The sequence below is a fragment of the Dryobates pubescens genome, chromosome 13, assembly GCF_014839835.1.
Source record: "Dryobates pubescens isolate bDryPub1 chromosome 13, bDryPub1.pri, whole genome shotgun sequence".
NCBI lineage: Eukaryota > Metazoa > Chordata > Aves > Piciformes > Picidae > Dryobates > Dryobates pubescens.
In genome coordinates this window covers 27901844-27916557 of record NC_071624.1, presented here as the reverse complement: position 1 = coordinate 27916557, position 14714 = coordinate 27901844, and the positions used below count along the sequence as shown (strand labels likewise).

The window sequence follows — 14714 nt, the reverse complement described above, 5'->3', positions numbered from 1 at the left end:
CTCGGCCACCAGCACCCTGTGTTTCCCGGAGGTGGGGCAGGGCCTGTCACAGACTGAGCCCCTGGGCCCTGCCCCAGCCATCAGGGATGCCCGGGGGGGCCCCTGGGAGGCCCAGGGACCTGGTGGCTTTGCCTTCAGGTGGCCAGTCGCCTTGAGTTTTGTTTTTTAATGTGGTGGTTTTGTTTCATTTCGTTTTTTATTTTGCCAAAGATGCCCGTCCCCAGCGCGGCCGGGCTCGGGCCGGGGAGGCCATGACAAAGACAAAGCGTCTGGTTTGTCAGCTACGGAGAGGTGGCCAGGGGCTGCGGGAGGGGGCCGGGGGCTGGGCAGAGCCGGGCCGGGCAGGGAGCTGCCCCAGGCTGGGCTGCGGTGACCTGGGGCTGAGCCCTCCACCGCGGGATGCCCCCTGCCACCGCTGCACCTCCTCTCCTGCCATCTGCTCAGTGTGGGCAAAACCCACCCCTGGCCTGGACCCCCCCCGGCCCGTGCCCTGACCCCTGTGCTGGGGCTAATGTGAAGCTTCTCCCCTCCCCAGCTCCCTCCTCTCCTTTGCACACACGAGGTCCCAGGGGCGGCCGCCAGCAGCGACTGTCCCTGGCCTCGCAGCCACTGTGCCTTAGCCTGAACTGGCTGCTCCTGCCCAGGTGCCCCCCTCGCCCCCACCCTGGGCTTCCCGGGTCTCCCCTGGGCTGGCAGGATCCCTCTGGAACTGCTGTGGGGCGAGTGGCAGCAGCACTCGAAGCAGAGCTGGCAGCACCCAGTGGGGCCCTCGGCCCCCTCTGTATCACGTCCAATTTGTACACGGGCTCCTTGCCCTTATTTTTTTCTATAGTCAAAACCGAACGAGCAATAAAATGACATTAACGTGAGTGGCCTCATGGTCTTCTCTGTGGGCAGGCCCAGCTGGCATGGGGTTGGTGCTGAGTAGGGCAGGGAGGTGATCCCAGGGGGGTACAGTGGGTGCAGAACCGCAGGGAGGGGATGTGAGGGGTTTTGCCGCGCATCTGGTTTGCCCGGAGCCCCACTGTTCTGGGAGGCAGCAGCAGCTGCAGGTGGGACAGAGCCACCATCGTCTTAGCACAAATGCATCCTGGTGCCCCCCGTGCCCACCTCTGCCCCAACCTCCCCAGCACCCACCCCGCCGACAGCAATGACTCAACACACTGCGCAGACAAGAGTTTAATACTAAAAATTATTAAAACCATCTTAACAAAACAGCCTGAATGTGGCTGCCTCCCCAGAACATGGCTCCCTGCAGGCACTCAGGCAGCAGCCTGGCATGGATGGCCCCAGTCACGGGGCACTCGAGCCAGTGAGCCCCATGGTGCCAAGCTGCTCTGATGGCAGTAAGACCCTGTCCCATAGCCAAGCTTGTGGCATGGTGCGAAGGGTCAATGTCTGGCAGAGCCACAGTCGCTCCAAGCTGGTGGTACCCTGGGAAGGGCCTTGCAAAGCAGCCTTGGGGCAGCTGTTAGAAAAACAAACATTTAAACAAACTCCGTGTGGAGGAGACGGCAAAAGTCCACACGCTGCACACAGCTGTGGGCATCGAGCTAGGGTGTGGATGCTGTGTGTGCCGTAGGCTGAGCCATGCTGATGACTCTGTGCCCTGCAGCAGGTGTGGGCACCCCAAAGTCTTTGTTGAACAGGCTGTGCCCTGCGGCATGGATCCTACTTTGCTGGCAGCTGCCCTGCACAGTGCCCTGGTACAGCACTGGTTAGCCAGCACAGCCCTGCTAATTTCCATCACTGTGCCATGCAGCTGGGCCCTGCCAAGGCTCTGATCCCAGTGTTAGCCTTCACCCTGGGGTGGGGTGGCCAGCGCAAGGGCAATGCTGGGCTTCCCAAAGCAGGCACTGGGTCTGAGCCACCCATACAGGAAAGGAAAGGAAAGGAAAGGAAAGGAAAGGAAAGGAAAGGAAAGGAAAGGAAAGTGCTGGGCTCAGTCCTACTGCTTCCTCTGCCACCTTTGACTCTTCCCTCTCATGGCCATGGGGACCGCGGACAGCCTCAGGGTCACTCCCACCCTCTGCTCATGGGACTGGGACTTGACAGAGCTTCATGGACTCTGGTTCACAGGTTAATGCTCTCTCTTAGCTTCTCTATCTGGTGTGTAACTGGGACAGGGATGGGAAACTTGGGTGATAGGATGTGATGTGTAGAGGACTCAGCAATGCCCCAACCCTGCAATGACTCTTGGTGCGATATGACCCACGGATGAGGCAGCAGGGTCCCTTCACAGCTCCCTCCAAGGCAAAGGGGCAGCTCGAAAGGGGACCCTCCCAGCTGGGCAGGCACCAGCCTGGCCTTGCAGCCATGAGAAGTGGATCCCACAGGCAAGAGGAGCCCATGGCAATGTGAGGACACAAGGGACCTGTGGGACAGCTGGACCTGGGGTCCTTGGGATCATTTTTTTGGCCTCACTCTGTCTTAGGTCAAAAACATGTCTGAAGATAGCGGAGTGGGACTCAGGGGTTTGGGGCAGGAGAGAAGGGACAGATAAGCAGCAGGGGAGCAGGACAGAAAGCAGCTGTGAGGGATATGGGGCTGTTCAAAGCTTCCCTCAGCTAAGCAGGTGGAGCACACACCTGAAAACTAACCTAAACTGAAACCTGAAACAAAACTCAATAAGCAAACCCTGCACCAGGGAGAGGACAAACACCTCCGCAAGCAGCAGACCCTGCGTGAGGTGAGCATGAGGTTGGGAAGGGGCTGGAGGCCTGGAGCTGCCTGGGCCATGCAGGACTAACAGGGTGGGGCAGGAGGGGACCTGCCCTTGAAGTCCATGGCCTCTCTGAGGGGTACGAGATAGACTAAGCAATCCAAAAGTCTACTCTGGCCTCAGTGTCCTCGGTCTCTGCCCTACACAGCCTACAAACCCGAAGAGCCACCAACTTGTGACTCGAGCTTTCTGCAACCAAGCAAACCAAGCAAAATGCTGGCGGTCTGGCACGGGCTCACCCAAAGCTTCCCTAGCCAGCAGGGCTCACCAGCTCTGCTCTGGCACTGCCCAAAAGGCTGGTGGGACCCTCACCAGCCCAGCCTCCACGTGAACCATCCACAGCAATGACCTTCCCAGCTGGTCTGCCCTCGGGAGGGGGCTCTTCACAGCATGGCCATCGTGGGGTGGGTTGAAGTCGTGGTGTTTATTGTTTGTGGTGGGCTGGGCGTGTGGCGAGGGCTGCCGCTGAAGCCGGTCTCCCACCCTACCAGGCTGCGTGACTCACTCAGGGGCTGTCGGCCCCGCTTGGCCCTCTCAGCCCTCCTGGGCCCACTTGAGGAAGGTGGGGATGTCCCGCACCGGCACGTTGCGGGTCAGCGCTTTGACTCGCAGGTTCCGGTCATCGGTCAGCAAAACCACTTCCCTGAGCAAACGGATGGGATCTTCTGCAATCAGAGAGAGAGAGAGTGGTGTGAAGCTCCCACTGTCCCGCTCTGCCCCAGCACTTGCACCCATCCCACACCCTGCTGTTCCCATGCCGTGACCCCTCCTTGGGTGCTGCACCCCAGGCATGGCAGGGCCACCCGGCACCCCAGCTGCACTCTCTGCTCCCTGCCAAAGCTTCCTGGCGTGGCTCAGAGACAGCTCTTCATCCCGAAGGCCGCCCTCTTTCCCCACTCTGTGCTGGCTGGGGGATGATTTGTGATCTTTGCCCACAGTCCCAGGGCCAGGAAGGCTGGTGAGCGGTGCCAGGGCCTCGTGCTGCCCGCTGCCTGCCATGGGCTGAGGCAGGCAGGGAAGAGGAGGTCCTTCTGCCTGACCCAGGCCAGGAAGACGGCCTGCGACCCTGGCTCCAGCAGGAAGTTGGTGCTATTATTCTGGTGATCTCATTATAAGATCTAAAACCACCCCTTATTTTTTCTTGTGAAGGTTTTTTGGAGTCGCCACTGATACTGAGGCATTTCTGGCTGGGGCTCAGCCAGCCAGAGAGAGGGTTGGAGCCTGAGAAATAACCGAAAGGATCTTGCCCCCAGATGGATGAGCTGCCCCGCACGCAACGCGCCCGGCTGGGATGTGGGAGCCACGCTTACGTGTGTGCAAAGCAGGGGAAGCATATGGGGTATGTGTAAGCAGCTGGGTCCTGTGACCAGAGTACTGTTCCTATGAGCACAGGAAACACAGAGCCTCTGAGCCAGGACGGGAATGGAAAAAACAGAGTTTATGGGAGCCCAACATGGGCCCAGATTGGCTGCGTGGGGAGCGGCAGGACAAGGGGAAGGGGAGGGTGGCCAGGAACACGGGCTATGGTCAGGGTGTTGGGGCTGAGGATGGTGGGGAGAATGCCCAGGCCAGCCCATGCCAGGAGGAAGGGGAGCAGGGCTCGGCAGGAGGGCAGGCCTGGGCCCGAGGGCTGCCGCGAGCGGGATGGGGAGGTTCTGCGCGGACGCTTTAAGAAATGTGTAACAATAAACATCCTCTGCTCCGCGCTGGTGACGCGCCTCCTTGTTACAAACCAGAGGCTGTCAGCTTGTCAGGCCCCATTCCCCATAATCCACATGATTTCAAAATTCAGCATCATTTGCACATAAACATTTGGTGACGGTTTCTCTGTGAATCTGACAAGTTAAGCTGCTAAGAATTCGCACTGACAAATGCGGGTTGATTTCTTGGGCAGCTGCTGATGCGATTCCCATCCCTGCTGTCCTGGCAACAGCCTGGGGGCCGTCTGGTCCCAGCACATGTGGCCAGTGCCAACTAGGCATCTGGAGGGAAGAGGGCCCTGGACAGGAGGCACCAGGGTTTGTGGGGAGGAGGCTCTTTCTGGCCCTTTGTCACCACTGCTGAGCACCACAAAACGGCTCTGGGTGAGCTTCTCACAGGCTGGGGCATCCCCAGAGCACACTAAGGTGCACATTTGGTAATGCAGTGGGAGGGCCACAGCCTGGGGCTGACCGGAGGCAGAAGGTGGCACCTGGGTGTTGAAAGAGGCAAAATGCAGGAGAGATTGGCTCCAAGGGCTGTGAAAAGAGAAATGAGAAGAGCCTGTGGAATGCCACAGAGAAGGGACAAAGAGGATGTGAGGATGTTCTACCTTTGTTGGAGGGCATGAAATCCTTGGCCTTGTCATTGCAATAGTGCAGGCAGCAGGACAGAATCAGGTCATCATTGTTTCCCTGGAAAAAGAGGGAAACGTTACCCTTGGCAGGACAAAACCCCTGCAACCCCACCACCCTGATCTCTGCACTAGCCTTGAGACATCGCTGCAGCTCAGTGGAGAGAGCTGCTCCGAAACAAAACACATGCAGCCTGCAGGAGCCTGCAAAGGTGGTAACAGAGGTTCCCCCTGTTTGGAGCTTGTGGCTCCCAGGGTCCCTGGTTTCCCCCAGGGAGGGGGTAGCAAAGAGCCTCCAGCCCTTGCCATCACTACCTCTGTGTCCCATCCCTCTGGGGCCAGGATGGCCCTTACCTGTTGGCCAGTGGTGTCTTCACTGCGGAAGGAGATGGACTCCAGCTCATTGCCTCTGCTGGTCAGAGCCCTCAAGCAGTTGTCCCGGCTCTCAAATCGCTCCTCCAGGAACTCGATGGACTTCCTGGCTCTCTCCTGCACTTGGCGGGCATAGCCTGCAGCCCGGTGCTCCATCTCTGGGCCCTTGGCCAGGCCATCCAGCTCGTTTATCACTTCAAACAGGAAGAGGAGGTACAGTTACTATGGGACGAGGTGCTCCTGTGACCTGCTGCTGGAGCAAGCAAGTTGCCAAGGCCTTGGGGCCGGGGCACTGGGAGCTGGCTCAGGAAATCTGGGTTCAGCTGCCACAGTGTCCCTGTGCTCCTGGACTTGGCTGCGGGTCTGGAAAAGCTCTGCTGCCTCCCACCCCCATGGGTCACCTGGCTTGGCCCTAAGAGTGCAGGCACCTTGCCCTGGCAGTGTGCAGATAACACTCTCCAAGGGCACCTCGCTCTGTTCTGCACAATGCCAGGCCCATGGCCAAGCCCCACAACCCACACTCCTGCCTTACAACTCATGGCACCTCTGTGTGTGCCCGAGAGGGTCAGCAAAAGGTCACCTGCAGCCTGCTCCTCCCCTGCCAGCACAGCGACGGCCAGTGGCACCGTGCCTCCTGCCCCGTATCACACCACCTGGCTCTGCACCTCTCTGCTCCCTGTTCTCACTTTCAGGCATGAAAAGCTGCTGCCCTACAGCCCCAGGTGGGAGCAGGGTCATGTGTAGGAGCAGGGTCATGCATGGGAGCAGGCAGTTCCCACTCCAGCAGCTTCCCCTGCAAGTCTTGGCCTTGTTTTCTCCACCTGAAGCTGCTGTCCCTGGCTCCTGGCAGGGGAGATGCTCACTCCCAACACCTCACCCATCTGGATCTGATAGAGGGTTCACACATCTGTACTGATACAAGCCACTTGAGATAAGCCTGAGTTTGGGATCAGGCAGATTCCCAGCCCATTTGCCTTCACTGGAACCCAGCACGCCTTAGAGCCTCCTGCACTGCTGCCTAGCAGCTGAGAACTCTAGCTCCCTGCATCCAGCAGCAGCCCGAGGGACCCCAGCAGAGCTCCAGGAGGGACCTATCCTCCATGCTGGGGCTGCTGGGACAGCCCTTTGGGCACAGAGCAAGCGAGATGGCAGTGGCAAGGCCGGGCCCGGCGGCGTGGGTGCTGCGGCTGCGCGGGGCCGGGCTGGTGTGCACGTGTGCGCGGGGAGCCGCTGCGCGCAGTGTGTGCTGCAGCCATGGCTTCATTTCTGAAGATTGTTTCCGAGCTTGGAGCCAAGTCCTGAGTTCAAGTGGGAACTATGCATTCCTTGGGGGTTCGGGGAGAGAGCTCGGGGTCTGAGGCCTCTCCCCAGTGCTGTGAATCACTGCCCGGGGAGCCTGTGCGCTCGCTCTGTTCCATGGTGAGACTGGCACTCACTGTCTGGGTATTCAAATTAAAGCTGCATGGAGCTGCTTTGCTCTTCGTGGGCCAGCGACTCCTCTTGCTACCGACCTGGTGCTGCCATTTCCACACAATGCACGGCTGGGCCCGGGGTGGGGGGAGCCGTGCAAGAACGGAACATCAAACAGGAAAAGCTGGTATTCCCTCCCGAAATCCGCCTTCCTGCTTCCAAGCTAAACAGGCTTCAAAGGGGAGGCTTGTTTGTGCTTCTGCACCAGGCCTGGCTTCTCCATGGCGGGGTCAGCCTCGAGGAGCACGGAGCAGGTTAAAGAGCAAGAGAAACAAACCCAACGCGAAGCTGTGCGCTTAACCCCTTGCTGCGTCCCTGGGAAGAGCTGGGAGAAGTGCCCTGTGCTGGGGTGCAGATCTCTGCTCCAGCGATGGGGCACAGCACCAAGGCCTCTATGCCCAGCGGCCATCGGCCCTCAGCTTATCCCCAGGGACAGGTTCCTCCTGCCTGCGGTGGGGTCTCAGCACTGATGGTTTTCCTGGGGGGGCGTATGACCAACCCCTGGTGTGGACATGGAGATGCTGGCTTCAGGGGAGGCTCGTGGCAGGCAGTGGGAGATGGGTTACTCTGTCCCTCCTAAGATGGGCTGCAGAAGGAGGTGGCAGGACAAGGAAAGCATTGAAGTGGCTCAGTTGCTGCTGCTCCTCCTGCCCCAAAGCAGGGCAGGACAGGCTCCTTTTGCAGGCTTAGGGCTGCAGGAACTTGAGCAGGGGCAGGACCAGGGTATTCAGCTCTCCTAGTCCTGGCTGGAGTTCCAATGGAGAAGCCTCACTTCAACCATAGGAGCACACCAGGAGGCAGGGCCATGGCTCCAGGGCAGATCCCAGCTCTCTCAGGTGTTAACATGCCCCACAGCTCCCAGGGCTGCCCAGGCTCTGATGGTGCTGCTGGCTTCCTTCACTTCCTCACAAAGCCCTGGCACTGTGGTGCCAAGCCATGGAGTGCTTTGGCAGCTCCTCTGCTAAGGTGGGCAGGCAGCCAGCCCTGCTTCCCCCACCCAGGAATCCTATTCCCAGCCCCAGAATTGCCTTCTGAGCCAAGCTGGGGAAGGGCAGCACCTGGATGCTGGCTCTGGGGCAGGCAAAGCTGTCTGCAGGACATCAGGAGTTGAGAGGGAGTCCCATAATGGTTTGGAGGGCAGACACCCCTGCGTGCTTGAGGCCAGGAGCTGGGCACAAGCACACACTTTGCTGTCTGGATGCTGGAGATACCCACGGGGCAGAGCTGGCCCCTAGCTGCCTGGGGTTGTGACTGAGATGGAGAAGCCTGTGAGCTCTTTAAGGCTCAGCCCTGCTCCTGGCCTGGCCTCTCCTGCTGCCCTTGGGGAATCCTCCGAATGCCAGGCTGGCACTGGGAGGCGCCGGGCGCCAGAGTGACACTGGCCAGAGGAACACTACCTCCAGCCCTGAGTGTGATCAAACAATCAGAGCAAAGGCATCTAACCAAACCTTCCAGCCACCCTGGGAGACCACCCAGCAGCACAGCCGTTATCTGCCAGGCTGAGTGTTTACCAATAACGGGAACCAGCTTGCTGTTTTACTGCGAGCTTTATAAGGATAAAAAGAAGGGCTGGGCTTGAGCAGCTCCGAGATGCTGGGACACAGGCTGGCCATTTGCTCAGGCTGCCTAAGCCCCAGCTCAGCTGGGATAAGCTATCTGCTCTGACTGTTTAACAATTCCTCCTCCTTGCTCCTTCCAAAATTCCCTCCAAATCCCATTTAACACCCATATGCCTCTCACAGCCCCTGGCACCCTCAAATGCACCAGGAGGAGAGGAGTTTGCTGAGCAGAAAGCTGGCAGGAAGGGAGAAGGACAACATGGGCTGAAGGGAACGCCGGACGCAGTTGAGACAAGACAGGGCAGGATGGAGGCCAGGCCACGGCGTAAGCAGACTGGCTCCAGACCACACAGGCACCGCGGGCACGAGGAGCATGGAGAGAGGGAGCCAGCACGGAGGGACAGCCTGACCTGGGGGAGAAGGGAAGCCCCTACCATAGTACTCACCAATTAGGGGCACCACCAGGATGAATTTCCTGCAGTTCAACAGAGTGATCAAGCTGCTGAGGTGGTCAATGAAACCATTGGTGTCTGGGACCAGGAAGACAGGTCTGATCTCCAGTTCCATCTGCCTCATTTGACTCTGGTCTTTCAGCACAGCCTAGAGGAGAAGGACACATGATGAGTAAGAAGGATGTCAGCCCTACGACCTGTGGACCTTGGGAGCAGAAGATAAGCCTGGCTGACAAACACACCTACTACAGCAAAGGGCAGCATGTGAAGGGGACTGGCAGGAGGTTGTACCCATTCACCTGCACATCTCAAACAGGTATACAGTGCACAAAAGGGTTGGATGGTGAAAGTCTCCAAGAGACCGCTGTCCTAGGAGAAGAGCCTTGTCCACGGTCTGGGGAGAACAGTTGGGACCAGCCTTGAAAACTGAGGTGTTTTGGGAGTTGTCCCATTCACAGGACTGGCAGCTGCCAGGATTATCTGCACCAGTGCCAAGAGACTGACCCCGATACAAAACAGTGGAGATAAAAGAGGGCTGGAGGAAGTGGGTTCTGGGACTTCGGATGGAAACAGCTCAAGGTGACAACAGCCAAAACAAACCAGTTTGGAACACCCAAGTCCTGCCAACAGTTTCCTAACACAAGGACCCCAAGCAGGCTGCAGGAGGGGAGGTCTGTGGGGTGGGGATGCTTGGCCAACTACCTTACTCACCGTCCCACCAGCTCCCACATGTGTGCCTTGCCTTTTCTGACTCCATGCAGCTGGGAAACCAGGTGGATTCCAGCCCTGAAAATCCACAGCGCTGTCCTTGGCTGAGTCCTTCGCACCCACTGGAGACCAGAGGTGCTCACACATAGATGGGAAGGGTCTGCTGGGTCTTACTAGCAACCCTGTGGTGTTGCACCTGGACCTCTGAACACTGGCCACTGCCAAAATGAGGCTCAGGAGCTCACGCATTACTTTCTACGCTATCGAAGGACTTGGGCTCTTTAGTAAGTCACAGGCTTAAAAAATGCAGGATGCTATTCTAGTGCTTCCTCTGCTTAAAAATAGCTTCCCTGGACTCGCCGATGTTTGTTGCCTCTAATAGGAACCGGTCACCCACGGAGTGCAGCAGCACTGCTGTGGAACACATCCACCTTGCAAACCCTTGTGAGACCAGGCTTGCACCCACAAGAGGCACCCTGGGGACATGAGGTGACCACCGACCCCATTCTGCCCAATGTGAGATCCCAACCCCCCCCACAGTCACACCAAAGCCTCGGAGGCACCCTGGAACGAGGAGCTGCAGGGCCAGCAGTGGCCATGGAAAGAAGTGGTTTTTAATCCATTTCCAAGTGTTGTCATCTGGCTTTAAATCAAGGAGACTTGATGCTGCCACCTCCCACAAGTGTCTCTAGGCAAGGCAGCAGCCATAACCTCACCACGTGCCTCCCACCCACCTCCTGCCAGTGCTGGTCCAGGGGCTGCATTTCCTAGGATCTCAAGGGGTGGTAGGGAGAGTAGGGAGCGTGCCAGGGCCTGTCTGCTCCATGGTAGCACTGAGCTGACATGACAGCACCAGCATCCCTCTAACAGATGCTGCCATAGCCAACCATGTCCTGGGTGCCATCTCTGCCTGCACTACACCTTTGGCTGGAAAGATGTTGGCACTACTCAGTAGCATGGGAACCTTGTATTGGTATCCTGCCACGGTGCTGCTGCTGCCTCCTCACTGTGAGAAGGGTGGTCAGTGGGGCTTCTCCTTAAGGTTTCGGGGTGACTGAAGAAATACTTATGCCTTGGAGGCACCAGGCCCTGCTGAGCTCCACCAAGCTCCACCTGCTGTGAGGAGATTGAGAAGGGTCCTGTTGGCCAATGCAGAGTCCCAGAGCAAAGCAGCACATTGCCTGTGTGGTAGCCAAAGAGGTCAACGGCCTCAAGCTTGCAGAAAGGGGGAGCTGAAACCATGCAGCCTCCGAAGGGCAACGACAGTCCTATACCAGCAGCAGGAGAGGCTCCTCCACCCACACCCCAACATGAGCCCAGGGCTCGCTGTGGCCCTTGCAGGTTCGAATGGGAATTTCACCTACACCTCCGGCCAGGGAGCGTGGGGGTGGCAGCACGGGAGGGGCAGTGCCCTCATGTGTGGCATTTGCCCCGGCAGCTCTCGTGGGCCGTACCCAGCCGATTCCTGGCAGCCGGCAGCAACGCCTGTGCCGGCCGTCACGTCCCATTCTGCTCGCCGGGCCGCCCGGTGAGAGAAGGACACAGGATGCGCCGGGAGTGAAAGAGCGAGGTCGGCGGGGAGCGTGCCAAGTCCCCGCACAGCACAGCTCCGGGCCCGGCACAGCTCCGGGCCGCTCGGGGAGCCAGAGGGAAACTCGCCTTTGCAGAGTTCAGAGGCCGGCAGCGAGATTTATTTTTGTTTGTGTGAGTAAAAGGCTGCAGAAGCCTCCGGCCAAGGGGGTTGGGGGGGGGAGAGGAGTGGCCTGTGATTCATGCAGACGCTGGCTGGCCCCGCGCCAGAGATGAAAGGGAGCCCATGTGCGGGGAACCGGGAGGCGAGCGCCACGTTAACCCTTCTGCGGGTCCGTGGGGCACTGTCCCGTGGGGACGCTGGAGAGCGTGGGCATATGGATTGAGATGCCCACGCCGAGGGCACAGCCTTTGTGCCACCACCACTACTAGAAATGAGCTGCCGCTCTCACTGTGCCTCAGTTTCCCCCATGCAAGGACAGGAAGCTGGTGGCCTTTGTCCCGTTCTAAGGAGAAGACCCTGGGGAGTGCGACATGGTGAAAACAGCCAAGGTACAGCCCTGCCCTGGCCCAAGTGGTTCAGGACAGCTGGATTTTAGCCTCGTCTGACTGTGGTTAAACACACTGCACAGCTTGGTGGCAGAGGGACACCGCAGCACTGGACGTGGCAAGGGATCTCTGCGACTGGGAGATCTGGATCTGTTGCCCCCAGGTCTGGGCAGCTCCCCCTCTTCACCTGCACCCGCACGCTATGGCCATCAAAGCTGTTCCCCTCCGCAGCCCTCTGCCTGCCCTGCTTCAGTGGGGGCTTCTCCCAGGAGCCGGAGCCGGAGCCGGAGCCGGAGGTGGCTCCCCCGGCTGCCCCAGCTGGTGGCAGCACTGAGATCAGACACTCCTGCGCACAGTCCCTAATTCCCAGCTCATCCATCAGCTGGGATCACCTGGGGGATTCCCCGGAAGCCGATGCCCTGTGTGGATAGGGAGAGAGCCAGGCCACCAGGCAGCACCTTCTGCAGGGGCGAGACCTGAGGGTCTCCATCACAAGTACAGAACAAGTGGAGGCTCCTCACCAACCCCGGGGCACACGGACCCCAGAGCTCCTCTGCCTGTGGTGCCACTCTGGAGGAGGGACCTGGAGCCAAAGCTTGGCAGAGAGTGTCCTGCTGCCTTCGGGATGGGTTGTACCGGGTCACACCACTCTGCCAGGGCGGATGGGCTGTCACCATCCTGCCACCACCTCTCCTGCCCCGACCTGCTCTCCCACCATGGCGCCGCTGCCCCTTCCAGCCCCCCACGTGCTCCGCGGGGATCGGAGGCGGATTTTCCAGGTCGGAGAACAATGCCTCTCTAAGTCTCTGCTCGAGGGCTTCCTCCTCCCCGAGGTTTGTCTCCAGCGTCTTCCTCAGGAGTAAACGTGCCCCGTGGCTGGTAGCAGCGCGGGGCCGCCGCCGTGGCGGAGCCGCCGCGGGTGGGTGTGCGTCTTCCGCCGCCAGCAGGCACCCCGCTCCCAGGCAGGTGCGCGGCGGCGCGTGTGCGCCCGCGGCATTGTTCCTGCGCGCCCAGGAGAGCGTGAATGGGACACGGCTAAATTTAGCCACTTAACTCACGCTCCCGCCACAAAGCAGCGGCTGCATCTTACAGGGGGCGGCCGTTCCGTGGGCTCGGGAGGGCCAGGAGAGCGGTGGCTATTTCGGGAAGGCGGTGTCATAGCTGGGCCGCCCCGGTTAAGCTGCTTCTGTAATGCTGGGAGAAACAATAGCAGCATCCAGAGGAAGAGCCTGTTATGTTTCAGGTGGGATGTTTTCAACCGGTCAGGAAACTCGACCGCTCCCAGTGCGCAGCGGCGGCACAAAGGACAGGGGATGCTGAACAGCATGGACCAAGGGCCTGGCCAAGCGGCGGGGGTGGCCAGGCGTGCTGGCTGGGGACACAGCCATGCCAGAGAATGCTGCCTGGCCTGGCAGTGCCACTGTCACCTCCTCTTGCCCGCCACCTACGTGCCTGGCCTCTTGCTTTTCCAAATACCTGAGCGGCGCTCGGGTACCTGCCTGGCCTTTCAGCTCACCTCAAGGCATTGCTGCTGTCACCAGGCTGTGGCTGGCAGGAGGCTCCATTCCAGTCTGGGCAACTGGTGAGGGTGGAGGCAGGCTGGCAGCAGAGCCAGGTAGCAGCAGCCAACCCGTAACCTAGCAAAAGGCTGTCCAGTGACACACAGAGGCTGGAACCCAACCCAGCAGCAGTGAACTTGGAAAAAGCATCAGGTGGATGACCTCCATCATCAAAACTGGGCTTCAAGAGGTGGAGAGCATGGCAAAAACAGGGACATAAGATTTACACAGATGCTGAGGGCACTAGGGCATCTCTCTGATGAGGAAAAGCTGAGAAACCTGGGTCTGTTCAGCCTGGAGAAGACTGAGAAGGGAATCTTACTGATGCTTACCAATTTGTAAAGGGCAGGGGTCAAGATGATGGGGCTGGAATCTTTTCAGTGGTGCCCAGAGACAGGACAAGGGACAATGGGCACAAACCAGAACCCAGGAAGTTCCATCTCAACATGTGGAAAATTTTCTTTTGAGGGTGATGGAGCACTGGACCAGAAGTCTCCTCCTCTGGAGAGATTCCAAACCCACCTGGACATTGTGAACCTGGGCAACCTGCTCTGAGTGACCCTGCTTTAGGCAGGAAAGTTGGACTAGATGATCTCCAGAGGTCCCTTCCAGCCCCTACTATGGTGGGATTCTGGGATTCTGTGATAGCCTTCTGGGGAGAGGGTGGTGAGTTTAGCTGTGAGAAGCACAACTCTGCATGGCCCAGGTAAGGTCACAACACAGCACTCCCCTTGGGCACAGAAAGCAAGTAGATGCAAGTAGATGGCTGAGAGATGAAGGCATTGCCCTGGGTCATTGCCTGCACCATCAGACTCTATGGGAGGCAGTGGTGGCACCTGGTCTTTGTGGGCTCAAGTCCCCACCACTGTGCCTGCACAGCCATGCATGGAGAGCTGAGGCTCTAAGCTGTGCTGAGACAGGAGCTGCATCAGCTGGACTTGGGTGAACATGCGGAGCTGTGGCTTGTCCCCAGGATAATGAAAGTGGGACATGGAAGGCAGCCAATACATGAAATCTGTAGGTGAGCACTGAACAAGAGGAAGGGGCTGTAAAAGGGAATGCAGAAGATACCCAGGTCCCATGAAACACAGAATCTCTTGAGAAGATTGAAAGGTCAAGGACCACAGGCCAGGAGAGGGAAAGTGGAGGTGGATGATGAGCTGGCTCTGACCTGGCCTCCCCAGGCATTGCTTTCCACCCCAGCTCCTGTGCTCCTCCAGCTCTGGCTGCCTGGTTGAGTACCAGGGCAGAGAGAGGAGCAGGGCAAGCACACATGTTCTGCTCCAGGCTGTTCCCAGCTAGCTACAGGCTGGATGACTTTACTGAAGCCCCAAGGACTTCTCCTCCACCCTGCGCCTTCAGACTCCAACTGCACCTCAGCTCTCAGCTGTGCAGCCCCTGAAGCTGCCCACACCCTCATTTTGACCTCTCTCTGCCTGTGAGCATCGGCCCCAGCACGGC

At 59.0% G+C, this 14714-nt stretch overlaps 1 protein-coding gene across 2 annotated transcripts in view; it reads right to left on the bottom strand.

The window, feature by feature from the left end:
• Positions 1 to 1886: 1886 nt before the first annotated feature.
• Positions 1887 to 14714, bottom strand: part of SMG6 (SMG6 nonsense mediated mRNA decay factor) — a 117459-nt gene continuing 104631 nt past the window's right edge. For both annotated transcript variants that reach the window (XM_054166242.1, XM_054166244.1), the window contains exons 16-19: positions 8902 to 9055; positions 5409 to 5620; positions 5034 to 5115; positions 1887 to 3387 (exon numbers count right to left, since the gene is read on the bottom strand). In XM_054166242.1, the coding sequence (XP_054022217.1) occupies positions 3257 to 3387; positions 5034 to 5115; positions 5409 to 5620; positions 8902 to 9055 (579 nt within the window). In that variant the 3' untranslated portion in view covers positions 1887 to 3256. The remainder of the gene's footprint in view (positions 3388 to 5033; positions 5116 to 5408; positions 5621 to 8901; positions 9056 to 14714) is intronic.